This window comes from Tachyglossus aculeatus, chromosome 2 (genome assembly GCF_015852505.1).
Source record: "Tachyglossus aculeatus isolate mTacAcu1 chromosome 2, mTacAcu1.pri, whole genome shotgun sequence".
Lineage (NCBI taxonomy): Eukaryota > Metazoa > Chordata > Mammalia > Monotremata > Tachyglossidae > Tachyglossus > Tachyglossus aculeatus.
The window spans coordinates 176177109-176204458 of NC_052067.1; the positions used below are offsets into that span (position 1 = coordinate 176177109).

Here is a 27350-nt window from a genome sequence, read left to right on the forward strand (position 1 = left end):
ATGGCCAGGGTGATCCTGCGAGGGGTGCTGAAATATCAGGAGCCTCTCCTGAGGCGGACCCAAGCCCAGCCCGAGCCCCGGAATGGGCCCTGTCTGTGTGTCCGTGGTTGCTGGGGCGGTGTTCCCTGCATCGAGGCCCCAGGTCCTGCCCAGTCCACGTGGACAGGCTAGCCACTCCTGGGGGACAGGAGGGGGTGCCTGAGTCCTGGGCGAGTGTGCCTGAGGCCAGATTTTCTCAGGACCAGGTCCACTCTGGGTGAATTGAGCCCCCAACCCCAGCGGATCCCGTGCAGTGGGGGCCAGTGCCCCCTAGGCGAGCGAAGACAGACCTGTCTCAGAAATCTCCCCTGGACTCCGCTGATGGGCCCATCTGTCTGGCCAATGAGCAGCACCCGGTGGCTCAGGGCCACCCCAGGCTCGGCCAGGCCCAGTGACGGAGCTGCTTGGAGCTGCTTGGAGTCTCTGGCATTCATAGGCAGGAGCTGGCAGAACCCGGAGGAGCCACAAGCAATCAATCAATCAATCAATCGTATTTATTGAGCGCTTACTGTGTGCAGAGCACTGTACTAAGCACTTGGGAAGTACAAGTTGGCAACATATAGAGACGGTCCCTACCCAACAGTGGGCTTACAGTCTAGAAGGGGGAGACAGAGAACAAAACCAAACATATTAACAAAATAAAATAAATAGAATAGATATGTACAAGTAAAATAAATAGAGTAATAAATATGTACAAACATATATAGATATATACAGGTGCTGTGGGGAAGGGAAGGAGGTAAGGCGGGGGAGATGGAGAGGGGGAGGAGGGGGAGATGAAGTAGAGGGCTCAGTCTGGGAAGGCCTCCTGGAGGAGGTGAGCTCTCAGTAGGGCCTTGAAGGGAGGAAAAGAGCTAGCTTGGCGGATGTGGGGAGGGATGGCATTCCAGGCCAGGGGGATGACGTGGGCTGGGGGTAGATGGTGGGACAGGCGAGAACGAGGCATGGTGAGGAGATTAGCAGAAGAGGAGCGGAGGGTGCGGGCTGGGCTGTAGAAGGAGAGAAGGGAGGTGAGGTAGGAGGGGGCGAAGTGATGGAGAGCCTTGAAGCCAAAGGTGAGGAGTTTCTGCCTGATGCGTAGGTTGATTGGTAGCCACTGGAGATTTTTGAGGAGGGGAGTAACATGCCCAGAGCTTTTCTGGACAAAGACAATTCGGGCAGCTGTGTGAAGTATGGATTGAAGTGGGGAGAGACAAGAGGTTGGGAGATCGGAGAGGAAGCTGATACAGTAGTCCAGATGGGATATGATGAGAGCTTGAACGAGCAGGTTAGCGGTTTGGATGGAGAGGAAAGGGCGGATCTTGGCAATGTTGCTGAGCTGAGACCAGCAGGTTTTGGTGACGGTTTGGATGTGAAGAGTGAACGAGAGAGCAGAGTCGAGGATGACAGCAAGGTTGCGGGCTTGAGAGACGGGAAGGATGGTAGTGCCGTCAACAGTGATGGAAAGTCAGAGAGAGGGCAGGGTTTGGGAGGGAAGACAAGGAGTTCAGTCTTGGACATGTTGCGTTTTAGGTGGCAGGCAGACATCCAGATGGAGATGTCCTGAAGGCAGGAGGAGATGCGAGCCTGGAGGGAGGGGGAGAGAGCAGGGGCAGAGATGTAGATCTGGGTGTCATCAGTGTAGAGATGATAGTTGAAGCCGTGGGAGTGAATGAGGTCACCAAGGGAGTGAGTGTAGATTGAGAACAGAAGGGGACCAAGAACTGAACCTTGGGGAACCCCCACCGTAAGGGGATGGGAGGGGAAGGAGGAGCCTGCAAAAGAGACTGCGAATGAACGACCGGAGAGATAAAAGGAGAACCAGGAGGGGACGGAGTCTGTGAAGCCAAGGTTGGATAGTGTGTTGAGGAGAAGGGGGTAGTCCACAGTGTGGAAGGCAGCAGGGGCCTATGGGACTAGTTCCCTAGGGTGCTTCCTGTTACACTGATAAAATTAGAATTGTGGTATTGGTTAAGCGCTTACTGGATGCCACGCATTATGCTAAGTGCTAGCACAGAAACAAGATAATCAGACCGGTCACATTCCCTATCTCACATGGGGTTCACAGTTTAATGGGGAGGGACAACAGGTATTTAATCCTCATTTAAAGATGAGGAAACTGAAGCAGAAGGATATGAAGTGACTTGCCAAAGGTCACAGAGCACTCAAGTGGCATTCCCCCGGGCCTGGAATGCCCTCCCTCTGCCCATCCGCCAAGCTAGCTCTCTTCCTCCCTTCAAGGCCCTACTGAGAGCTCACCTCCTCCAGGAGGCCTTCCCAGACTGAGCCCCTTCCTTCCTCTCCCCCTCGTCCCACTCTCCATCCCCCGCACCTTACCTCCTTCCCTTCCCCACAGCACCTGTATATATGTATATATGTTTGTACATATTTATTACTCTATTTATTTATTTTCCTTGTACCTATCTATTCTATATATTTTATTTTGTTAGTATATTTGGTTTTGTTCTCTGTCTCCCCCTTCTAGACTGTGAGCCCACTGTTGGGTAGGGACTGTCTCTATATGTTGACAGCTTGTACCTCCCAAGCGCTTAGTACAGTGCTCTGCACACAGTAAGCGCTCAATAAATACGATTGATTGATTGAAGTGGCCGATCCAGATCTCCTGCCTCCCAGTCCTTCACTCTCTCCACTAGCCCACACTGCCTCTCCCATTGATTGATTAGGGTACTGACCCCACGATCCCTGAGAAATGGTGATAACCTAGGGAGAAGCAGGAAGGACACATTGACGGGAAGCCCCTGGGTAGGAGGGGTCTACGTTTGGTAGGGGGGAACCTGCCCCTGGGGGCAATGGCAGCACTGTTGGGGTTACATAGACTAGGCAAGGGACCAAATGGCTGGGCCACTGCCTTTCTCTCCTCTAGACTGTAAGCTCTTTTTGGGCAGGGAACATGTCTACCAACTTGTCATCTTTTATTTTCCCAAGCACTTAGTACAGTGCTCTGTGCACAGTAAGCACTCAATGAATAAGATTGACTGATCTCGTGAAAATCCCCTTCCTGGGTCCCCCATCTTTTGCCCCTATTGACCTGGCCACATACTTTATTGGGAAAATTGAAACCATCGGGCATGATCTCCCAAAAGTCTCCCCTGCTCCTCTCCAGTGCATCCCTCAGGGTGCCTAGTGGATAGAACATGGCCTGAGAGTCAAAAGGACTCGAATTCTAATCTCAGCTCCACCACTTGTCAGCTGTGTGAACTTGGGCATATTACTTAACTGCTTTGTGCCTTAGTTCCCTCATCTATAAATTGGGAATTAAGACAGTGAGCCCTCTGTGGGACAGGGGCTATGTCCAACCCAATTATCTTGCATCTACACCAGTGCTTAGAACAGTGCCTGACACATAGTAAGTGCTTAACAAATACCATTACTATTATTATTATTATCCCTTCTCCTGCCCCTTCTTCAATTCTCCCATCTTTCCCAACAGTATCTCAAGAAGAGATCTCTTACCTTCTCTCAAATTCCACCACCTCCACTGAATCTCTGACTATATCCCTTATCAAAGTACTTGCCCCCTCCCTTTTACAGATGAGGTAACTGGCACAGAGAATTGAGGTGACTTTCCCAAGGTCACACAGCAGGAAAGTGGTAGAGCTGGGATTAGAACCCAAGTCCTTCTGGTCCCCCAGCCCATGCTCTACCTACTAGCCCAAATCACTTCTCAAGATCTCCAGTTTCTCTCCTCTAGTTCTCTCCTTGACCTTGACCTCCAATCCAGTTTCTCTCCTCTAGTTCTCTCCTTGACCTTGACCTCCAATCCAGAGAAGCAGCTCAGTTGAAAGAGCACGGGCTTTGGAGTCAGAGGTCATGGGTTCAAACCCCGGCCCTGCCAATTGTCAGCTGTGTGACTTTGGGCAAGTCACTTAACTTCTCTGTGCCTCAGTTACCTCATCTGTAAAGTGGGGATTAAGACTGTGAGCCCCCGTGGGACAACCTGATCACCTTGTAACCTCCCCAGCGCTTAGAACAGTGCTTTGCACATAGTAAGCGCTTAATAAATGCCATTATTATTATTATTATTATTATTTATCTGTATTTTGCCCCTTCACTCCACAGAAATTGCCCCCTCAAAGGTCACAGATTGCCTTCTTGCCAAATCCAGTGACCTCTACTCCATCCTAATCTCCCTCAGCCTCTCAGCTACCTTTGACACTGTCAACCACCACCTTCTCCTGGAAACATATTCCAACCTCTGCTTCATTGGCACTGTCCTCTCATGATTCTCCTCCTACTTCTCTGGCCTCTCCTTCTCAGTCTCTTTCGAGTGCTTCTCCTCTGCTTCCCACCCTCTAACTGTGGGAGTCCCTCAAATTCAGTTCTGGTTCCATCCACACCCACGCCCTTGGAGAACTCATTTGATCCCTTGGCTTCAACTACCATCTCTATGCTAATTATTCTCAAATCTACCTCTCCAGCCCTGATCTCTCTCCTTTCCTGCAGTCTCACATTTCCTCTTGCCTTGAGGATATCTCTACTTGGTGGATGTCCAGCTGATACTTCAAATTTGACATGTTCAAAATGGAGCTCCTCATGTTCCCACCCAAGCCCTGTCCTCCCCAAGACTTTCTTGTCACTGTAGACAGCAACGCTATCATTTCTGTCTCACAAACCCGTAATCTTGGGGCTCATCGCATCTCTCTCATTCAACCCACATATTCAGTCTATCACCACATCCTGTCAGTTCAACTTTCACAACATCCCTGAAATCCACCCTTTCCTCTCCATCCAAACTGCTACCACGCTAATCCTAGCACTTATCCTATCGCGCCTTGATTACTGCATCAGCCTCCTTGCTGACCTCCCTGCCTCCTGTTTCTCCCCACTCAAGGCCATACTTCACTCTGCTGCCTGGAGCCTTATTGAAGGTACATCTCCTCCAGGAAGCCTTCCCTGACTAGACCCTCATTTCCTCCTCTCCCACTCCTTTCTGCATCATCCCTGCACTTGGATTTGCACCCTTTATTCATCCGTCCCTCAGTCCCATGGCACTCGTGTACATATCCATAATCTATTTATATTAATGTATGTCTCCCCTTCTAGACTGTAAGCTTGTTGTAGACAGGGAACATGTCTAACTACTTTTTTTAATGGTATTTGTTAAGTGCTTTCTATGGGCCAGGCTCTGTACTAAATGCTAGGGGAAATACAAGGTAAGCACGTTGGAGACAGTCCAGGTCCCAAATTTAGCTCACAGTCTTACTCCCTACATTAGAGATGAGGTAACTAAGGGACACAGAAGTTAAGTGCCTAAGATCACTCAGCAGGTAAGTGGCGGAGCCAGGATTAGAACCCTGGTCTTCTGTTCTTTGCACTAGGCCACGCTACTTCCCAAGAGCCTCCAATGTTGCCCATCTATCTCTGCAAACAGAAACTCCGCACTCACTGATTTTAAAGCGCTCTATCAGCTCTTTCTCTCCCACTTATTCTCATTCTTCCCCCACTACAACCCAGCCTACCACTTGACTGTTCTAATGCCAACCTACTCACTGTGCCTTAATCTCTTCTCCCTTGTTGTTGTCCCCTTGCCCACATCCTCCCTTCTGTCTAGGACACCCTCCCTGCTTTATATCCAACAGACTACCACTCTCCTCATTTTCAAAGCCCTATTAAAATCACACCTACTCCTAGAAGCCTTCCTTTTCTAACCTCTCACTTCTTCAGTCTCACTTAGGTACCCTAAGCACTTTGATGCTCATCCCCATAGCACTTATGTACAGAACCTTATTCTCAGTTCCTTCTCCTACCTGTAGTTAATTTTCCAGCCTGTCTCTCTGGCAAGACAGTAAGCTACTTGAGGCCAGGGGTTGTGTCTACAAACTCTTTAGTACTTTCCCAATCACTTAGTACAGTGCTATGCACAGAGTAGTGCTCCATAAAAAGTAATGACTGACAGGGAAGCAGTCAAGCGCTCCAGCCCTCGTCTTCCTCGGACAGTCTGACCTCTCCTTTTACTACTACTAATAATAATGGTATTTGTTAAGTGCTGGAGTAGATACAAGATAATCAGATAGTACACAGTCCCACACGGTCCCTTTCCACATGGGGCTCACAATTTTATTCCCCATTTTACAGATGAGGCAGCTGAGGAACAGAGAAGTTACATGATTTGCCCAAGGTCACACAACAGACAAGTGGTGGAGCTGGAATTAGAATCCATGGCCTCTGACTCCTAGACCTGTGGTCTCGCCAATTGGCCATGCTGCTTCTCTGCTGCCTAGCCTGTAGGAAGGATGATTACTACAGTGCTCTGCACACAGTAAATACTCAAGAAGTTCATTCATTCATTCAGTCAGTCAATCGTATTTATTGAGCATTTACTTTGTGCAGAGCACTGTACTAAGTGCTAAGTTCCATTGATTGATGGAGAAAGGCAAATGGAGGCTGTCCCCAGGGGCCAACCATGTGCAGGGAGGGGAGCTGAAGGTAAGGTGATTCTTGTCAGGGGGCAGGCGGGCGAGCATGGGCAGGCCCTGCATGCAGTCCAAGCCCTCTCCGCCCCTCCCCACCCCCAGGCCTGGCAGCTGCAGTCACAGGACTTTATTCACCTGGAACTTTCTGGCTCTTGTGTGACTAAACATTCCTTAATGGCTGTCTGTCATGCAACTCTGGGACAGCACCCAGCCAGGCCCAGCTCAGCCCAGCCCGACCCTACCCAGACAGTGGCCTTACCACCCCCCAGCATTAGCTGTGGCCTCAGTCTGGCCCTGGGCCTGGACCTGGACTGGCCCTGGGCCCGGACCTGGACTGGCCCTGGGCCCAGGGCTTGGGGAGCGGGAGGGGCCTGGGAAGGGAGTCTGAAGGCCCTGGGTCTTGGAGGGTGGAGGGAGGAAGTCGGTACCCAGGGCTAAGGCGGTGCTGCCCACATCTTCGCCCTAATCCCTAAATGTATGCTTACCCCAAATGGCGTCATTGAGGAGCGCTCCCAAAACCATTAGGTGACAGAGCTACCTGGCCCAACTCCCCGCCCTGGGGACTGCCCTGCCAGCCTCCACACACTCGGCCTGTACGGGCGGGTCCTGAACCGCCCAACCAGACATTCCAAAGTATCAATCAATCAATTGCATTTATTTAGCACTTACTATGTGCAGAAAAATATACTAAGCCAGTCAGCAGCGTGGTGTAATGAAAAGAGCCCGGGCTTGGGAGTCAGAGGTTGTGGGTTCTAATCCCGGCTCTACCACTTGTCTGCTGGGTGACTTTGGGCAAGTCAATTCTCTATGCCTCTATTGTCTCATCTGTAAAATGGGGATTAAGACTGTGAGCCCCACGTGGGATAACCTGCTTACTTGTATCTCCCCCAGTGCTTAGAACTGTGAGTGGCACATAGTAAGCGCTTAACAAATACCATTATTATTATTATTATTATCATTAATTACATTTATTGAGCGCTTACTGTGTGCAGAGTACGGCCCTAAGTGCTTGGGAAAGTATAATATTACAGACACAGTCACTGACAGCAATGAGCTTACAGTCTAGAGAGGGAGTCAGATATGGATATATAGAATTAATTTACAGATTTGTACATAATTAATTAATTCAATTGTATTTATTGAGCACTTACTGAGTGCGAAGCACTGTACTAAGCACTCACGAGAGTACAGTAAAACAACAGACACATTTCCTGCCCAAAGCGAGCTCACAGTCTAGAGGGAGAGACAGACATTAATATACATTACAGATATGGACATAAGTGCTGTGAGGCTGGGGAAGGAGGGTGAATAAAGGTAGCAAGTCAGGGTTACACAGAAGGGAGTGGGAGAAAAGAAAAGGAGGGCTTAGCCAGGGAGAAGGCCTCTTGGAAGAGATGTGCCTTCAGTAAGGCTTAGAAGGTGGGGAGAGCAATTGTTTGTCAGATATGAAGAGGGAGGGTATTCCAGGCCAGAGGCAGGATGAGGGGGAGAGGTAGGCAGCGAGTTAGATAAGATCGAGACACAGTGAGGAGGTTAACATTAGAGGAGCGAAGTTTGTGAGCTGAGTTGTAGTAGGAGAGTAGCGAGGTGAGGTAGGAGGGGACAGGGTGATTGAATGCTTTAAAATGGATGGTAAGGAGTTTCTGTTTGATGCTGACGTGAATGGGCAACCACTGGAGGTTCTTGAGGAGTAGGGAAACATGGTCTGATCATTTTTATAGAAGAATGATCCAGGCAGCAGGGTTGAAGTATGGATTAGAGTAGGTTGAGACAGAGGCAGGGAGTTCAACAAGAAGGTTGGTGCAGGAACCAAGGTGGGATAGGATAAATCATTGGATTAACATGGTAGCAGTTTGGATGGAGAGGACAGGGTGGATTTTAGCAATGTTATGGAGGTCAAACCAACAAGATTTAGTGTGCAGGCTGTGTTTATTCAATAGTATTTATTGAGTGCTTACTGTGTGCAGAGCACTGTACAAAGCGCTTGTTGTAGTCGGTGAGGTAGGAGAGGGCAAGGAGGCTGTTAACAGAAACTAAGATAGGATAGGATGAGCACTAGAAAGGAGAGGCATGGCATATTCCAGTTCCTTTAGCCTGCCACCTGGTTTCATCGAAGACCTGAGCCAGGGTGTGTGCTTACTTACTCTCATCAATCATCAGCTGTATTTATCAAGTGCTTACTGTGCGCAAAGCATTGTACTAAACTCTTGGGAGAGTACAATACTACAGTGTTCGTAGACACATTCCTTGCCCACAAAGAGCTAAGAGTCCACAGGGGGAAACAGGCATTAATATAAATAAATTATGGATATAGACCGAAGTGTCATGGGGCTGAGGGGGTGGTGAGTCCAAGTGCAAGGGCGATGCAGAAGGAAGTGGGACGCAGACTGAAGTGAGAGCAGAGGAAATGAGGGCCTAGTTGGGGAAGGCCTCTAGGTCGTGCTCTGCTTTCTGCAAAAGGTCATGGTGTTTCCGGGGCCCATTGTCTGCAGGCCCTGCCCTCCCTCCTTCCTCCTTCTTCCTCCACTCCTCCCTCCCCCGCCCTCACCCCCACCTCCACCCAGCACAGCTTGTCCTCTCCTGAGGAGGGGGCTGGCAGGGTCCGGGGATTGCGTGTCCCTCTTTGGGATCCCATCACTCACTCATTCATTCATTCAATCGTATTTATTGAGTGCTTTCTGTGTGCAGAGCACTTGTACTAAGCCCTTGGAAAGTGGAATACAGTAATAAAGAGAGACAATCCCTACCCACAATGGGCTCAAAGTCTAGATGAGGTGAGACAGACATGTAACAATAATAATAATAATAATAATTATGGTATTTGTTAAGTGCTTACTATGTGCCACACACTGTTCTATGCATTGGGGTAGATACTAGATAATCAGGTTGTCCCATGTGGGGCTCACAGTCTTAAACCCCATTTTACAGATGAGGTCACTGAGGCCCAAGAAGTTAAGCGGCTTACCCAAGGTCACACAGCAGACAAGCACATCACTCCCCTCCTCAAAAATCTCCAGTGGTTTTCAATCAACCTTCGCATGAAGCAAAAACTCCTCACTATTGGCTTCAAAGCTCTCCAACACGTTCCCCCCTCCAAACTCACCTTCCTTCTCTCCTTCTACAGCCCAGCCCACACACTCCAATCCTCTGCCACTAACCTCACTGTGCCTTGTTCTCACCTGCCCTGCCATCAATCCCTGGCCCAGGTCCTACCTCTGGCCTGGAATGCCCTCCCTCCACAGATCTGCCAAACTAGCTCTCTTCCTCCCTTCAAAGCCCTACTGAGAGCTCACCTCCTCCAGGAGGCCTTCCCAGACTAAGCCCCCCCCTTATCCTCTGCTCCTCCTCCCTCTGCCCTACCCCCTTCCCCTCCCCACAGCATTTGTGTATATTTGCACATATTTATTACTCTATTTTATTAAAGATATGTATATGTCTAGAATTGTATTTATTTTGATGGTATTGACACCTGTCTACTTGTTATGTTTAGCTATCAGTTAGCTATCAGTCTCCCCCTTCTATAATAATAATAATGGCATTTGTTAAGCACTTACTTTGTGCAAAGCACTGTTCTAAGCGCCGGGGGGGCGGGGGGGGGGGGAAATACAAGGTGATCAGGTTGTCCCATGTGGGGCTCACAGTCTTAATCCCCATTTTACAGATGAGGTAACTGAGGCTCAGAGAAGTTAAGTGACTTGCCCAATGTCACACAGCAGACATGTGAAGGAGCCAGAATTAGAATCCATGACCCCTGACTCCCAAGGCCGGGCTCTTTCCACTGACCCACGCTGCTTCTCACTGTCTGCCGCTAACCTCCTCAATGTGCCTCGCTCTCGCTTGTCCCACCGTCGACCCCCTGCCCACGTCCTCCCCGTGGCCTGGAATACCCTCCCTCCACACATCTGCCAAGCTAGCTCTCATCGTCCCTTCAAAGCCCTACTGAGAGCTCACCTCCTCCAGGAGGCCTTCTCAGACTGAGCCCCCTCCTTCGTCTTCCCCCGCTACCCCTCCCCATCCCCCGCCTTACCTCCTTCCCCTCCCCACAGCACCTGTATATATGTATATGTGTTTGTACATATTTATTATTCTATTTATTTATTTATTTATTTTACCTGTACACATTTATTCTATTTATTTTATTTTGTTAATATGCTTTGTTTTGTCGTCTGTCTCCCCCTTCTAGACTGTGAACCCGCTGTTGGGTAGGGACTGTCTCTATATGTTGCCAACTTGTACTTCCCAAGGGCTTAGTACAGTGCTCTGCACACAGTAAGCGCTCAATAAATACGATTGAATGAATGAATGTGACCCTGTTGTTGGATAGGGATTTTCTCTATATTGTGCCGAATTGTTCTTTCCAAGCACTTAGTACAGTGCTCTGCACACAGTAAGCGCTCAATAAATATGATTGAATGAATGAATAAGTGGCAGAGCCGGGATGAGAACCCATGTCGTCTGACTCCCAAACCCGTGCTCTTTCCACTAAACCCGCACCCTCCGCTCCTCTGCCGCTAATCTCCTCCCTGTGCCTCGTTCTTGCCTGTCCCGCCATCGACCCCTGGCCCACGTCATCCCCCGGGCCTGGAATGCCCTCCCTCTGCCCATCCGTCAAGCTAGCTCTCTTCCTCCCTTCAAGGCCCTACTGAGAGCTCACCTCCTCCAGGAGGCCTTCCCAGACTGAGCCCCTTCCTTCCTCTCCCCCTCGTTCCCCTCTCCATCCCCCCATCTTATCTCCTTCCCTTCCCCACAGCACCTGTATATATGTATATATATTTGTACATATTTATTACTCTATTTATTTATTTTACTTGTACATATCTATTCTACTTATTTTATTTTGTTAGTATGTTTGGTTTTGTTCTCTGTCTCCCCCTTTTAGACTGTGAGCCCACTGTTGGGTAGGGACTGTCTCTATATGTTGCCAACTTGTACTTCCCAAGCGCTTAGTACAGTGCTCTGCACCCAGTAAGCACTCAATAAATACAATTGATTGATTGATTAGTACAGTGTTCTGCACACAGTAAGCGCTCAATAAATACGATTGGATGAATGAATGAATAAGTGGCAGAGCCGGGATGAGAACCCACGTCGTCTGACTCCCAAACCCGTGCTCTTTCCACTAAGCCACCCTGCTTCATACTAACAGGCATCAATCTAAATAGGTAGAATTATAGTATGTTTGGTTTTATTCTCTGTCTCCCCCTTTTAGACTGAGCCCACTGTTGGGTAGGGACTGTCTCTATATGTTGCCAACTTGTACTTCCCAAGCGCTTAGTAGTAATAATAATAATAATAATAATAATAATGGCATTATTAAGCACTTACTATGTGCAAAGCACTGTTCTAAGCGCTGGGGAGGTTACAAGGTGATCAGGTTGTCCCTCATGGGGCTCACAGTCTCAATCCCCATTTTACAGATGAGGTAACTGAGGCCCAGAGAGGTGAAGTGATTTGCCCAAAGGCACACGGCTGACAATTGTCGGAGCCGGGATTTGAACCCATGGCCTCTGACTCCAAAGCCCGGGCTCCTTCCTACTGAGCCACGCTGCTCTGCACACAGTAAGTGCTCAATAAATACAATTGATTGATTGATTGATTGATTAAGCCACCCTGCTTCATACTAACAGGCATCAATCTAAATAAATAGAATTATAGATATATACTTAAAGGCTGCGGGGGAGAGCAAAGGGAGCAAGTCGCGGTGAGGCGGAAGGGAGGGGGAGCTGAGGAAAATTGGGGCTTAGTGTGGGAAGGCCTCCTGGAGGAGGCCTGTGAGCCCCCTGTTGGGTAGGGACCGTCTCTCTATGTTGCCAACTTGTACTTCCCAAGCGCTTAGTACAGTGCTCTGCACATAGTAAGCGCTCAATAAATACGATTGATTGATTGATTGGAGGACGCCTGTGAGCCCACTGTTGGGTAGGGACTGTCTCTCTATGTTGCCAACTTGTACTTCCCAAGCGCTCAGTACAGTGCTCTGCACACAGTAAGCGCTCAATAAATACGATTGATTGATTGATTAAGCCACCCTGCTTCATACTAACAGACATCAATCTAAATGAATAGAATTATAGATATATACATATATACTTAAAGGCTGCGGGGGAGAGCAAAGGGAGCAAGTCGCGGTGAGGCGGAAGGGAGGGGGAGCCGAGGAAGAGCGGGGCTTAGGGTGGGAAGGCCTCCTGGAGGAGGCCTGTGAGCCCACTGTTGGGTAGGGACCGTCTCTCTATGTTGCCAACTTGTACTTCCCAAGCGCTTAGTACAGTGCTCTGCACACAGTAAGCGCTCAATAAATACGATTGATTGATTGATTAAGCCACCCTGCTTCATACTAACAGGCATCAATCTAAGTAAATAGAATTCTAGATATATACTTAAAGGCTGCGGGGGAGAGCAAAGGGAGCAAGTCGCGGAGAGGCGGAAGGGAGGGGGAGCTGAGGAAGAGCGGGGCTTCGTGCGGGAAGGCCTCCTGGAGGAGGGGCGCCGCTCCTCCCTCTCCCCCCTCCCCGCCCCCGCGCGGCGGGCCCGCGGCGGGACCGAAACCCCATCTGCGCGCGTGGGCCCTCTCCGCGGCCAATCAGAAGGGGGGAAGGGGGGCCGGGCCGAGGGGGCCGTCCAATCGGGGCGCAATCGGGGCGCGCCGGGCCGGGCCGGGCCGGGCCGGGCCGGACCGGGGCGGACGGGCGGCCGGCCGGCCGGCGGACCCAGCAGGAGGCGGCCCAGCCCCGGACCCCGATGGAGCGTCCGGAGGAGGCGGTCCGGGGGCCGGCGGAGGAGGAGGAGGGAGCGGCGGCGGAGGGGCCGGCGGAGGGGCCCCCGCAGCCCCCCGTCCAGCTCCCGGCGCCCGGCCCTCCGCGGCCCCCTTTCCTCCGGGTGCCCCCGCCCAGCCTGGGCTACGGCTCGTTCCGCGGGCGCGGCTCCCCCAGCCCGGACCCGGCCCCGGCCCCGGCCCCGGCGTCCGAGCTGTCCCGGCGGGAGGGGCCCGCCCCCGCCCCGGGCGGGGAGCTGATCCTGCCCCTGTCCCCCGGGCTGGTGAGGGAGCTGTCCGAGCCGGGGCCCGGGGCCCGGGGCCCCCTGGAGCTGCGGGTGGACGTGCGGGTCAGGCCGGCGGCCGGGCCCCCGTCCCCGGCCCCTTCCCCGTCCCCGTCCCCCACCCCCACCACCCGCTTCTTCTCCGTGCCGGTCCCGGTCCCGGGGCCGGACTCGCCCACCTTCTCCTCCCGGGGCGCGTCGACGCCCACGCCTTCCCCGGGCAGCACGTGGGGCCGCGGCCCGCACCCCCTGGCCGGGCTCGAGGGGCGGGGGGCCGCCCGGGAGGGCCCGGGGGGCTGCCGGTGCCGGGAGCTGGGCCCGGAGGACAAGGACGGGGCCAAGGCGCTACCCCCCGCCTGGGCCCACGAGGAGAAACTGAGCAAAGCCATTGCGCTCATAGGTGAGGCCGGGAGCGGGGCAAGGCCACAGGGGCACGGCCCGTGCGGGGGGACGGGGATGAGGATAGTAAGGGCCCCCGTGGTCTCTGTTAAAGTCTTAGGCACTCATTCATTCAATCGTATTTACCGAGCCCTTTCTTTGTGCAGAGCATAGGGAAGCAGCGTGGCTCAGTAAGAAAGAGCCCGGGCTTTGGAGTCAGCAGTCATCATCAATCGTATTTATTGAGTGCTGACCGTGTGCAGAGCACTGCACTAAGCGCTTGGGAAGTACAAGTTGGCAACATATAGAGGCGGTCCCTACCCAACAGTGGGCTCACAGTCTAAAAGAGTCAGAGATCGTGGGTTCAAATCCCGGCTCCACCAGTTATCAGCTGGGCGACTTTGGGCAAGTCACTTAACTTCTCTGTGTCTCAGTTACCTCATCTGTAAAATGGGGATTGAGACTGTGAGCCCCATGAGGGACAACCCGATAATCTTGTAACCTCCCCAGCGCTTAGAACAGTGCTCTGCACATAGTAAGCGCTTAATAAATGACATTATTTATTTATTTTATTTATTTACCAAGCGCTTGGGAAGTGCAAGTTGGCAACGTATAGAGACGGTCCCTACCCAACAACGGGCTCACGGTCTAGAAGAGAGATAGGGGGCCGGGGGGCCGGAAGAAAGATAGACGGGATGGAGAGCAGGAAAAAAGGGGGGGGGGGGGAAGGGGCACGAAGAAACTGATAGGGGGTGGGGTCAGGAATAAACAGAGAGGGGATGGGGGCCAGAAGGGGGGGGGGGCGGTGGGAAGAGATAGAGGGGATGGGGGCCAGAAGGGGGGGGCGGTGGGAAGAGATAGAGGGGATGGGGGCACAAAGAGGTGGGAGGGGAGCACTAAGAAAAAGATGGGATGGGGCAAAGAAGAAAGAGAGGGGGTGGAGGGCAGGAAAAAAGAGAGAAAGGTAGGGGGGCAGGAAGAAACAGAGATGGGGAGGTGGGGAAAGAAGCGACAGAGAGGGGATGGGGGCAGGAAGCAAGAGAGAGGGAGGGGGGACAGGAAGAAACAGAGGAGGTGGGGGAAGAAGAAACAGACGGGAAGGGTGGGCTGGAATAAACAGATGGGGAGGGGGGCAAGAAAAACATTCAATCATTCATTCATTCGTACTTATTGAACACCTACTGGGTGCAGAGCGCTGTACTAAGCACTTGGTAAGTACCAATCAGCAACATAGAGAGACGCTCCTTTATTCCATGCCTTGCGAGTCTCGGAAGGAGCAGAGGTATTGATTACCCATTTTACAGATGAGGAAGCACAGAGAAATGGTGTGACTTGCCCAAAGTCATATAGCAGACAAGTAGAGGAGTCAGGATGTGAACTCAAGTCCTCCCAGTTCCGTGCTCTTTCCACTAAACTATGCTGATTCCAATGGGCGAGGCCTTCCCTTCCCCCATAGGCACTACTGATGTGAAACTTCCTGCACCCGGAACTTCAGAGCTGGTGGAAGCAACAGGGCATAGTGGAAAGAGAAGCAGCGTGACTCAGTGGAAAGAGCCCGGGCTTTGGAGTCAGAGGTCATGGATTCAAATCCCCACTCCGCCGCTTGTCAGCTGTGTGACTTTGGGCAAGTCACTTAACTTCTCTGGGCCTCAGTTCCCTCATCTGTAAAATGGGGATGAAGACTGTGAGCCCCCCGTGGGAGAACCTGATCACCTTGTAACTTCCCCAGTGCTTAGAACAGTGCTTTGCACATAGCAAGTGCTTAATAAGTGCCATCATTATTAAAGAGCCCGGGCTTCGGACTCAGAGGTCATGGGTTCAAATTCCTGCTCTGCCATTTGTCAGCTATTATTATATTATTATTATTATTATCATCACCTGGCCCTAGCCCTTCTGGAGGCTGGCAGGTACTACATGATCTCTCAAGGTCAGTCTAAGATTCTCTGAGTTTGGTTCTCTCCATGGGGCCTCCCATCCACAGGAAGCCACCCAGGGGGGTGTCTGCTGAGGCCTGTGGGGGCCTCAGTTTACCCCTCTTCCTTCTTTGCACCTGAATGGCATTAGGATCGGGGTCTGGTTAGCGAAGGTCAGATTGGCTGGGAGTTATAATAATAATAATTATGGTATCTGTTGGGTGCTTGTGGCTGTTCATTTTCTCAATGCCATGAGCGCAGTAAGCGCTCAATAAATACAATTGAATGAATGAATGAATCTGGGACTCCTGCGGGGAGGGGCCTGGGGTTTGAAGAACAAAGTTTCCAGGCGTCTTGGGGTTGTGGGGTGGGATGGGGGTGGGATCTGGGGACCTCGCTTCCAGTGATGTGATTACCCAAACTGTTGGGTTCAGCCATCGTGGGGCAGGTTGAGATGGGCTGGGGCTCTGGAGGGGGGCTCACCCTGCCCTACCCCTCCCCTGAAGGCCCCACTCTCCGCCACCTCACTCTGGCCTCTCCCATTAGGGCTGCCCATGTACATGAAGTCCCTCCGCTGGGCTCTGGCCCTCATGGCCCTGCTTTTTGCTGTGGCTGTGATCACCATCACTGCCCTGGCTTCCCGAGCCCCCCAATCAGGTAGATGCCTCCTCCCTCCCTCTCTTCCTTCTCGTCCCTTCCCCCATCCCACGCCTACTCCCTTCCCCCATCCCTCTCCTACTCCCTTCCCCCATCCCTCTCCTACTCCCTTCCCTCATCCCTCTCCTCCCTTCCCCCATCCCTCTCCTTCTCCTTTCCCCGACTCTCCGCGCCCTTCCAACCCCCCCACCCTTGGAGTTTCCTCTGGGTGGCCCCTGAACCGAGCTGACGGGCTTACATCTCTGTGCCCTGCAGGGAAGGGCTGCAGGCCATGCTCGGCCGGCTGGCTGTGGGCAGAGGACCGGTGCTACTTCTACTCCAGCGATGCCCAGGATTGGGCAGCCAGCCACGAATTTTGCTCTGCCCATGGTGCAGCCCTGGCAGTGCTCACCCGGCCTAAGGTGAGCGGGTGGCAAGGGGTGGGGCTTTCCCTGTCTACACCTGCTCCCTTCACTTCTAGGTCCTCGCCCGGCCCTCTGCGCTCTTTCTGAGCGTCAGAGTTGGGGCAACCAGAATGCCCAGGCTGCCCTTCCCAGACTGCCAGGGTGCAGAGGATGTAGGTTCCACCGCTGATTCCCCACCCAGCCCTTTGCTTTCCCTCGTCCCCAGGTCTGGGGCGACCAGTCCCCCCAAGCTGCCCCCTAGACTTCAAGGGGTGTAGAGAGGGATTTTGGCTCCTCTGCTGGGTCCTCATCCAGTCATTCATTCATTCAATTGTATTTATTGAGCGCTTACTGTGTGCAGAGCACTGTACTAAGCGCTTGGGAAGTACAAGTTGGCAAGTTGACGGTCCCTACCCAACAGTGGGCTCACAGTCTAGAAGGGGGAGACAGAGAACAAAACAAAACATATTAACAAAATAAAATAAATAGAATAAATATGTACAAATAAAATAAATAAATGCAGTAGTAAATATGTACAAATATATATACAGGTGCTGTGGGGAGGGGAAGGCGGTAAGGCGGGGGGGATGGGGAGGAGGGGGAGAGGAAGGATGGGGCTTAGTCTGGGAAGGCCTCCTGGAGAAGTTGAGCTCTCAGTAGGGCTTTGAAGGGAGGAAGAGAGCTAGCTTGGCGGATGTGTGGAGGGAGGGCATTCCAGGCCAAGGGGATGACGTGGGCCAGGGGTCGACAGCGGTACAGGCGAGAACGAGGCACAGTGAGGAGATTAGCGGCAGAGGAGCGGAGGGTGCGGGCTGGGCTGGAGAAGGAGAGAAGGGAGGTGAGGTAGGAGGGGGCGAGGTGATGGAGAGCCTTGAAGCCCAGGGTGAGGAGTTTTAGCCTGATGCGTAGGTTGATTGGTAGCCACTGGAGATTTCTGAGGAGGGGAGTAACATGCCCAGAGCGTTTCTGGACAGAGACAATCCGGGCAGCTGTGTGAAGTATGGATTGAAGTGGGGAGAGACAGGAGGATGGGAGATCGGAGAGGAGGCAGATGCAGTAATCCAGGCGGGATAGGATGAGAGCTTGAATGAGCAGGGTAGCGGTTTGGATGGAGAGGAAAGGGCGGATCTTGGCAATGTTGCGGAGGTGAGACCGGCAGGTTTTGGTGACGGATAGGATATGAGGGGTGAACGAGAGAGCGGAGTCGAGGATGACACCAAGGTTGTGGGCTTGTGAGATGGGAAGGATGGTAGTGCCGTCAACAGAGATGGGAAAGTCAGGGAGAGGGCAGGGTTTGGGAGGGAAGACAAGCAGTTCGGTCTTGGACATGTTGAGTTTTAGGTGGCGGGCAGACATCCAGATGGAGATGTCCTGAAGGCAGGAGGAGATGCGAGCCTGGAGGGAGGGAGAGAGAGCAGGGGCAGAGATGTAGATTTGGGTGTTATCAGCGTAGAGATGATAGTTGAAGCTGTGGGAGTGAATGAGGTCACCAAGGGAGTGAGTGTATATCCTCTACTTGCCCCGGAGCTGGGGTGACCAGTCCTCCCAGTGGTGAGCCCACATGCACCTCTGCACCGCTGGGCCCCGAGGCTGGGATGAACAGCCCCCCAAGACTGCCTCCCTTGCCTACCAGGGGAGTTGGGGTATGGGGGAGAGGTGCTTCACTGCTGCCAGCTGGGGACCAGCGTCCAAACCTAGCATCCACTTTTATATACGCCCCAGCTAGACCCCCTCACCCGGCCCTGGCCCCCTTCACCCTACAATCCCATCCCACTGTGACAGCCCCGACCCAATCTCCTGTTCTTGCTGCTATGGGAGTGGGAGCTTCCCAGAGCCACAGAATGAGGTCATGAATGGAGGCTGTGGGTTTGAGCGGAGAGAGAAGAAAAGCGCCTGGGACCACAGCTGGCAGTGCCGGTGCCCAGTTCTCAGCCCCAGGGGAAGCGGGAGGCTCAGAAAGCCACATCGGGTGCTCGGATTGACAAACAGATAGACGAACTAGTTCAGATGCAGGGGCAAGGAGGTCAGGTGACTGGTTGGGTGGGGGGGCCTTTCTCCCCACATTCAGTCTCATCCCCCTCACATCTAGCACACACACGTGCAGCACAAACCCAAGGGACAATTTTAGGCTAGCTACCTGGCTGCTGCTGCTGCCCATGATCCTCTCTCCATTACCTGGAGAGTTCAGGCCACCAGGTGACATGCAGGGTGTGGTGGGCAGATAGATGAGACGGAATGGGCAGCAGAACTCCCAGGCAGACCTGAGCAGGGGTGCCCAGTGGCGGCCAGGCCCAGGACCACTGGAGAGAAAGGGAATGACTGTCTGGCATGGGTGGGGCTGGTGGCTGGGGACCAGGCAAGTCGACGGCTGGCAAGTAGGCTGTGCCTGCAGTTGGTCCAGAAGGTAGAATTGGCAAGGGAGGCCTGGGGACTGAAGGAGAGGTGGGTCACCGGGCCAACAGCTTCTTTTCCCAAGAAACTCAGGACCCAGACAGAGCTGCCGACTGCCTCAGTGTCCGGTCTCTTGAGCCCTTTCCTTCCTGAATCCAGGCTGCCTTCACACCTGAGAGGCAGGGACAGGACACACAATCTACCTCATGTTGAGAAGCATAGAGAGATCAGACCCAGCTGCCTCTTGAAGAAGATGGCTGGGCAGGGGGAAGGGAGGAGTGAGGGTGGGGTGGTTGGGGGAGAGGCATCCCCAGTTAATAATAATAATTGTAGTATTTAAGCACTTACTCTGTGCCAAACACTTTAGTGGGTACAAAATAATAATCACATTGGATACAGTCCCTGTCCTGGGTGGAGCTCCCAGTCTAGCAGCGTGGGTGAGAAGTACTGTGGTTTAGTGGAAAGAGCACGGGCTTGGGAGTCAGAGGTCGTGGGTTCTAATCCCAGCTTCACTACTTGTCAGCTGTGTGACTTTGGGCGAGTTACTTAGCTTCTCTTTGCCTCAGTTACCTCATCTGTAAAATGGGGGTTAAGGCTGTGAGCCCTACGTGGGACAACCTGCTTACCTTGTATCTACCCCAGTGCTTAGAACAGTGCTTGGCACACAGTAAGCGCTTAACAAATACCATTATTATTATTAGAAGGGAAAACCCCATTTTACATGAAAAGCAGCGTAGCTTAGTGGAAAGAGCATGGGCTTGGGAGTCAGAGGTTGTGGGTTCTAATCCTGGCTCTGCCACTGATCAGCTGTATGACTTGGGGCAAGTCACTTAACTTCTCTGCCTCAGTTCCCTTATAGGTAAAATGGGGATTATGACTGTGAGCCTCATGTGGGACACCCTGATTACCTTGTATCTACCCCAGTGCTTAGAACAGTGCTTGGCACATAGTAAGTGCTTAATAAATACCATACTTATTATTATTATTATTATTGCTATTTTACAGATGAGCAAACTGAGACCCAGATAAATTAAGTAACTTGCCCAAGGTCACAAGCGTACAAGTGATGGTGGGGATTAATATCCAGGTCCTTTCACTCCCAAGCACATCTTTTTTTTTTTAACGGTATTGAACGTTCTCTGTGTGCCGGGCACTTATTAAACTCTGGAGTGGATACAAGCTAATCAGGTTGGACACAGTCCGTGTTCCACAGGAGGTTTTACCTGATGAGGTAACTGAGCCACAGTAAAGTGAAGTGATTTGCCAAGGTTACATAGCAGATACGTGGCAAAGCTGGGATTAGAACATAGAACTCAGGTCCTTCTGACTCCTGGGCCTGTATCTGATGAACAATGACTCTTCCCCACTTTCAAAGCCCTATTGAAGGCACATCTCTTTCAAGAGGCCTTCCCTGACAGCCCTTCATTTCCAGTTCATTCTTTCATTCATTCATTCAGTCTTATTTATTGAGCACTTACTGTGTGCAGAGCACTGTACTAAGCACTTGGGAAGTACAAATCGGCAACATGTAGAGACGGTCCCTACCCAACAACGGGCTCACAGTCTAGAAAGGGGAGACAGACAACAAAACAAGTAGACAGGTGTCAATACCATCAGAATAAATAGAATTATAGCTATATGCACATCATTAATAAAATAGAGTAATAAATATGTACAAATATATACATGTGCAGTGGACAGGGGAAGGGTAGGGCAGAGGGATGGAGGGGGGTGATGAGGAGGAGAGGAAAAGGGCTCAGTCTGGGAAGGTGTCCTGGAGGAGGTGAGCTCTCAAAAGGGCTTTGAAGGGAGGAAGAGAGCTAGTTTGGCAGATGTGTGGAGGGAGGACATTCCAAGCCAGAGGTAGGACATAGGGCCAGGGGTTGACGGCAGGACAGGCGAGAACGAGGCACATTGAGGAGGTTAGCATCAGAGGAGCAGAGTGCGGGCTGGGCTATAGAAGGAGAGAAGGGAGGTGAGGTAGGAGGTGCCGAGGTGATGGACAGCCTTAAAGCCGACAGGAGTTTTTGCTTGATTCGTAGGTTGACAGACCTGCATTTCTGTACAAAGATAATTCGGGCAGCAGAGTGAAGTATAGACCGAACCGGGAAGAGAAAGGAGGATGGGAGATCAGAAAGGAGGCTGATGCAGTAATCCAGTCGGGATACGATGACAGATTGAACCATCAAGGTAGTGGTTAGGATGGAGAGGAAAGGGTGGATCTTGGCAATGTTGTGGAGGTGAGATGGGCAGGTTTTGGTGACGGATTGGATGTGTGGGGTGAATGAGAGAGCGGAGTCAAGGATGACACCAAGGTTGCGGGCTTGTGAGACAGGAAGGATGGTAGTGCTGTCTACAGTGAAAGGAAAGTCAGGGAGAGGGCAGGGTTTGGGAGGGAAGATAAGGAGCTCAGTCTTGGACATGTTGAGTTTTAGATGGCGGATAGACATCCAGATGGAGATGTCCTGAAGGTGGGAGGAGATACGAGCCTGGAGGGAGAGAGAGAGAACTGGAGTGGAGATGTAGATTTGGGTGTCATAATAATAATAATAATGGCATTTATTAAGCGCTTACTATGTGCAAAGCACTGTTTTAAGCGCTGCGGAGGTTACAAGGTGATCGGGTTGTCCCACGTGAGGCTCACAGTCTTAAGCGCCATTTTACAGATGAGGTAACTGAGGCCCAGAGAAGTTAAGTGACTTGCCCAAAATCACACAGCTGACAATCGGCGGAGTCAGGATTTGAACTCATGACCACTGACTCCAAAGCCTGTTCTCTTTCCACTGGGCTGCGTAGAGATGATAGTTGATGCCGTGGGAATGAATGAGTTCTCCAAGGGAGTGAGTATAGATGGAAAACCCTCCTTTCTGTGTTACCCTGACTCACTCCCTTTATTCATTCATTCATTCAATCGTATATATTGAGCGCTTACTGTGTGCAGAGCACTGTACTAAATACTTGGAAAGTACAGTTCGGCAACAGAAGGAGACAATCCCTACCCAACAATGGGTCACAGTCTAGAAGTGGGAGACAGACAACAAAACAAAACAAGTAGACAGGCATCAATACCATCAAAATAGATAAATAGAATTATAGATATATACACATATTCACAACTACCCTAAGCCCCACAGCACTTACAACATATCTGTAATTTATTCATTTTAACGTTTGTTTCCCCCTCTAGACTGTAAGCATGTTGTGGGCAGGGAATGTGTCTGTTATTGTGTTGTGTTGTCCTCAAGTGTTTAGTAATAATAATAATAATAATAATGATAATGACATTTATTAAGCTCTTACTATGTGCAAAGCACTGTTCTAAGCGCTGGGGAATTTACAAAGTGATCAGGTTGTCCCACGAGGGGCTCACAGTCTTCATCCCCATTTTAGTACAGGATCTTGCACACAGTAAGTGCTCAATAAATACAATTGATTAATTGAATGAGTAGCAGGATGTGTGGTGTGTCTGGTTGGGGGTGGAGGGAATGGGCTCAGTCAATCGATCAATAGCTTTTTTTTGTTTGTAGAGCACCATAATAAGTGCATGGGAGAGAACAATACAGCCGAGTTAATAATAATTATGGTATTTGTTAAGCGTTTAACATGTGCCCAGCACTGTTCAAAGCACTGGGGTAGATATGAGGTCAGCAGGTTGTCCCACATGGGAGTTTACCATTAACCAGTTTTAATCCCCATTTTACAGAAGAAGTAACTGAGACACAGGGAAGCTAAGTGACTTGCCCAAAGTCACACAGCTGACAAGTGGCAGAGCTGGGTTTAGAACCCACGACCTCTGACTCCTAGGCCTGTGCTCTTTCCGCTAAGCCATGTTGATATATTCCCTGCCCATGACAAATTTACAGCCTAGAGGGGGAGACAAATGAAACAAATTACGGTTGTGGACATGAGTTCTCTGGGGCTGAGGGTGGGGTCAGCACCAAATGCTTAAAGGGTTCAGATCCATGTGCAGTCTCGAGCCTGTAGTCCCAGCCCCATCCTGACCCTGCTGGAGGGGAGAGCAGCAGGTGGGGGAGGGCAGGGTCAAGGATTTCATTCATTCTTTTATTCAATCATATTTTTGAGCACTTACTATGAGCAGAGCACTGTACTAAGCACTTGGGAGAGTACAATACAACAATAAACAGACACATTCCCTGCCCACAGAGAGCTTACTGTCTAGAGTGGGGGAGACAGACATTAATACAAATGAGTAAATTACAGATATGTATATAAGTGCTGTGGGGCTGGGATGGGATAAGAGCAAAGGGAGCAAGTCTGATTGACGCAGAAGGGAGTGGGAGAAGAGGAAAGGGGGGGCCTTAGCCTGGGAAGGCCTCTTGGAGGATATGTGCTTTCAATAAGGCTGTGAGTGTGGGGTGGGAGGGGAGAGTAAATGTCAGATTTGAGGAGGAAGGGCACTCCAGTCCAGAGACAGGATGTGGGCTAGGGATCAGTGGCAAAACTGAGGTACAGTGAGAAGGTTAGCACTAGAAGAGCGAAATGTGCAGGCTAGGTTGTAGAAGGAGAGCAGCAAGGGGAAGCGACGGGGCAAGGTGATGGAATGTTTTAAAACCAATGATGAGTTTTTGTTTGATGTGGAGGTGGTTGGCAACTGTTGGAGGTTTTTGAGGAGCAGGGTGACGTCCTGAATGATTTTGTAGTAAAATGATCTGGACAATAGAGTGAAGAAAACCTACGCATCAGGCAAAAACTCCTCACTCTAAGCTTCAAGGCTCTCCATCACCTCACCCCTTCCTACCTCACCTCCCTTCTTTCCTTCTACAGCCCAGCCCACACACTCCACTCCTCTGCCGCTAACCTCCTCACTGTGCTTCGTTCTCGCCTGTCCCGCCGTCGACCCCTGGCTCACGTCCTCCCCCTGGCCCGGAATGCCCTCCCTCCACACATCCGCCATGCTAGCTCTCTTCCTCCCTTCAAAGCCCTACTGAGAGCTCACCTCCTGCAGGAGGCCTTCCCAAACTGAGCCCCCTCCTTCCTCTCCCCCTCCTCCCCCTCCCCATCCCCTGCCTTACCTCCTTCCCCTCCCCACAGCACCTGTATATATATTTGTACATATTTATTACTCTATTTTACTTGTACGTATTTATTCTATTTCTTTTATTTTGTTAATATGTTTTGTTTTGTTGTCTGTCGTCTCCCCTTTCTAGACTGTGAGCCCGCTGTTGGGTAGGGACCGTCTTCATATGTTGCCAACTTGTACTTCCCAAGCGCTTAGTACAGTGCTGTGCACACAGTAAGCGCTCAATAAATATGATTGAATGAATGAAAGTATGGACTGTAGTGGGGAGAGACAGGTGGCTGGGAGGTTAGCAAGGTGACTGCTAAAGTAATCCGAACAGGGTAGGATGAGTGATTGTATTAATTGTCGTAGAGAGGAAAAGGCAGACTTTAACTATATTGTGAAGGTAGGACTGACAGGATTTAGTGATGGATTGAATATGTGGGTTGAATGAGAGAGAGGAGTCAAGGATAATGCCAAGGTTATGGGCTCATGAGACAGGAAGGATGGTGGTACAGTCTACAGTAGCATGGCTCAGTGGAAAGAGCATGGGCTTTGGAGTCAGAGGTCAGGGGTTCAAATCCTGGCTCCACCAATTGTCAGCTGTGTGACTTTGAGTAAGTCACTTAACTTCTCTATGCCTCAGTTACCTCATCTGTAAAATGGGGATTAAGACTGTGAGCCCCCCATGGGGCAATCTGATAACCTTGTAACCTCCCCAGCGCTTAGAACAGTGCTTGGCACATAGTAAGCACTTAATAAATGCCATTATTATTATTATTATTATTATTATTATTATTATTACAGTGATGGTAAAGTCAGGGGGAGGACAGGGTTTAGGTGGGAAGATTAAGGAGTTCCGTTTTGGACATGCTAAGTTTGAGGTAACAGGAGGACATCCAAATAGAGATGTCTCAAAGGCAGGAGGGAAAGCGAGACTGGAGTGAAGGGAGATAGATGAGGTCTGGAGATGTAGTTTGGGGTATAATCTACCCAAGGGAGTGGGTGTACATGAAGAATAGGAGGGAACCCAGAACTGAATCTTGAGGGACCCCCACAGTTAGGGGGTGGGAGGAGGAGGAGGAGCCAGCAAAGAAGATTGAAAATTCCCAGCTACCTTGAGTTGGCTTCCGCAAAAGGGCCTCGGGGGTACCCTGGTGATAAGCAGGGGGGCTCTGTAAGGCCAGTTTTCCCTCCATGGCTTGCCTGATCAATCAATCAATCAATCGTATTTATTGAGCACTTACTGTGTGCAGAGCACTGTACTAAGCGCTTGGGAAGTACAAGTTGGCAACGTATAGAGACAGTCCCTACCCAACAGTGGGCTCACAGTCTAAAAGCGTGTCACACAGCCTGATCCCGGGCTGGGGACCCTTTGGAAGCAGCAGGGGATGCTGTGCTGCCAGCTTCCCCTCTTTGACCTGGGGGTGCTCTGGGTTTGTAGGGGAAGCTGTGTGGCCAACTTCCCCTCCTTGGCCTGCCTGTTCCCTGGGCCTCCATACTCTCCCTATGTCACTGGGGAGGAAGAGCTAGGAACAGGGGGGCCCAGGTCTTGCTTCTCTGCCCCCTCCTTTCACCATTCCCCTCTCCTGCATGGGACAGAGAAGCCAATTCCCCAGCCCCGGGATGCTGCAGAGTATGCATTTCCTCTCTCAGGACTTCCTCGGGCAGTTCCAAGCCTTTGGGGGGCCCTACTGGTTGGGGCTCCGACGCAGCCCGACCGGGTGGCGATGGGAGGATGGTTCTCCGCTTCCTCCTGACCTGTGAGTAAACTGATGGTTCCTGCTCTGCTTCAACATAGTCCATGGGGGAGCGAGCTGGGCATTTGCTGTGTGCAGAGTTCTGTGCCAAGAGTCTGTCGTGTGAAGAGTGAGGTACATATAATGATATAGATACTCTTCATATTAGAAGACAGCACGAACAGTGAACTAAGTGCTTGGGAAAGGTGGGTTTTCACTTGTGACCTTTAATTTCCATGGGCACCATCACCTCCCCAGAGCCCCAGTCAGCCTCCCCCTGTCCAGCCATCCCCCTGTCTGTCCTCTGCCCTGCCCACAGTAGCATCCCCCAGGTGGTGGCCATCCTCAGACCTGCCCCCAACAGAGATGGGGAAAGAAGGAGCGGGCCAGCTCAGGCGTAGGTGTGGGATAGGGGGGAGAGGTCCTCCCTATCAGTCTGTCTTCCTCCATCCTTCCTTGTCTCTCTCCTTTCCTCTCTGCCCCCCTCCCTCATCATTGTCTCCCTCCCTCCTAGCCTCCCAGAGATGGGTGGAGATGATGAGCCTCAAGGGCTAGGCTGTGGCGGCCTGGAGGATGGGAAGATTGTGGCGCTGGACTGCGCATCCCCCACACGCTGGATCTGTGTCAGGACTTCTCAGTGACCCTGACTCAGGGCCCGGGCTAAAGTCCGAGTGAGTCATGTCCAGGCTGCGGTATGGGCCGGGGTCCGGGCTGAGATCCAGGCTCGGTGGGGTGGGGGGGTTGCGGGGGAGAGGCCAGGGTTCCGGGCTGGGGACCTGGCAGGGGTGAACCTCCAGCTCCAGGGCTGTTCTGAGGCTTGAAGGAGGGAAGAAAGGAAGGCTGTAGTATGACAGCAGCAGCCGTTCCCCAGAAACCCATCTGACCTCAACCCCTGAGACTGAGACACCCCCTCCTCCAGGTTCCCTGAGCAGCCGAGCAGCCAGCATCAGCACTTGTGGACTGTTGACTTTAGCCTTGCTTCTACCCCCAGTGTACATAAGCGTCATCAGTGAGACACTCCATTATTCAGTCCCATGCCACTACTTGTAAGTATCTCTATGTCTTCCTTGTGGGCAGGGAATGTGCCTCTGTGCTTCTGGTGTACTTTTCCAAGTGCGTACTACAGTGCATTGCACCCGGTGGGTGCTCAATAAATTACTGCTACTGCTACTGTATGGTGTAGTGGATAGAACACAGGCCTGGGAGTCAGAAGGTCAAGGGTTCTAATCCTGGTTCTGTCACTGTCTGCCGTGTGACTCTAGGCAAGTCATTTAACTTCTCTGGTCTTCAATTTCAAGTGGGACCGGGACTGCATCCAACCTGATTCACTTGTGTACAATGCCTGGCATATAGTAACCACGTAATAAATCCTTTTTTTTTTCTTA

At 51.5% G+C, this 27350-nt stretch overlaps 1 protein-coding gene across 1 annotated transcript; it reads left to right on the forward strand.

Annotated features, from left to right (window-relative positions):
- KLRG2 (killer cell lectin like receptor G2) lies at positions 1–27102 on the forward strand. The gene is made up of 9 exons (XM_038765501.1): positions 1–142; positions 280–430; positions 13034–13208; positions 13287–13884; positions 16322–16432; positions 16688–16833; positions 25883–25989; positions 26480–26636; positions 26885–27102. The coding sequence occupies exons 1-8, from the start codon at positions 1–3 to the stop codon at positions 26604–26606; spliced, it is 1557 nt and encodes a 518-aa protein (XP_038621429.1). The 3' UTR covers positions 26607–26636; positions 26885–27102.
- The last annotated feature ends 248 nt before the right edge of the window (positions 27103–27350 follow it).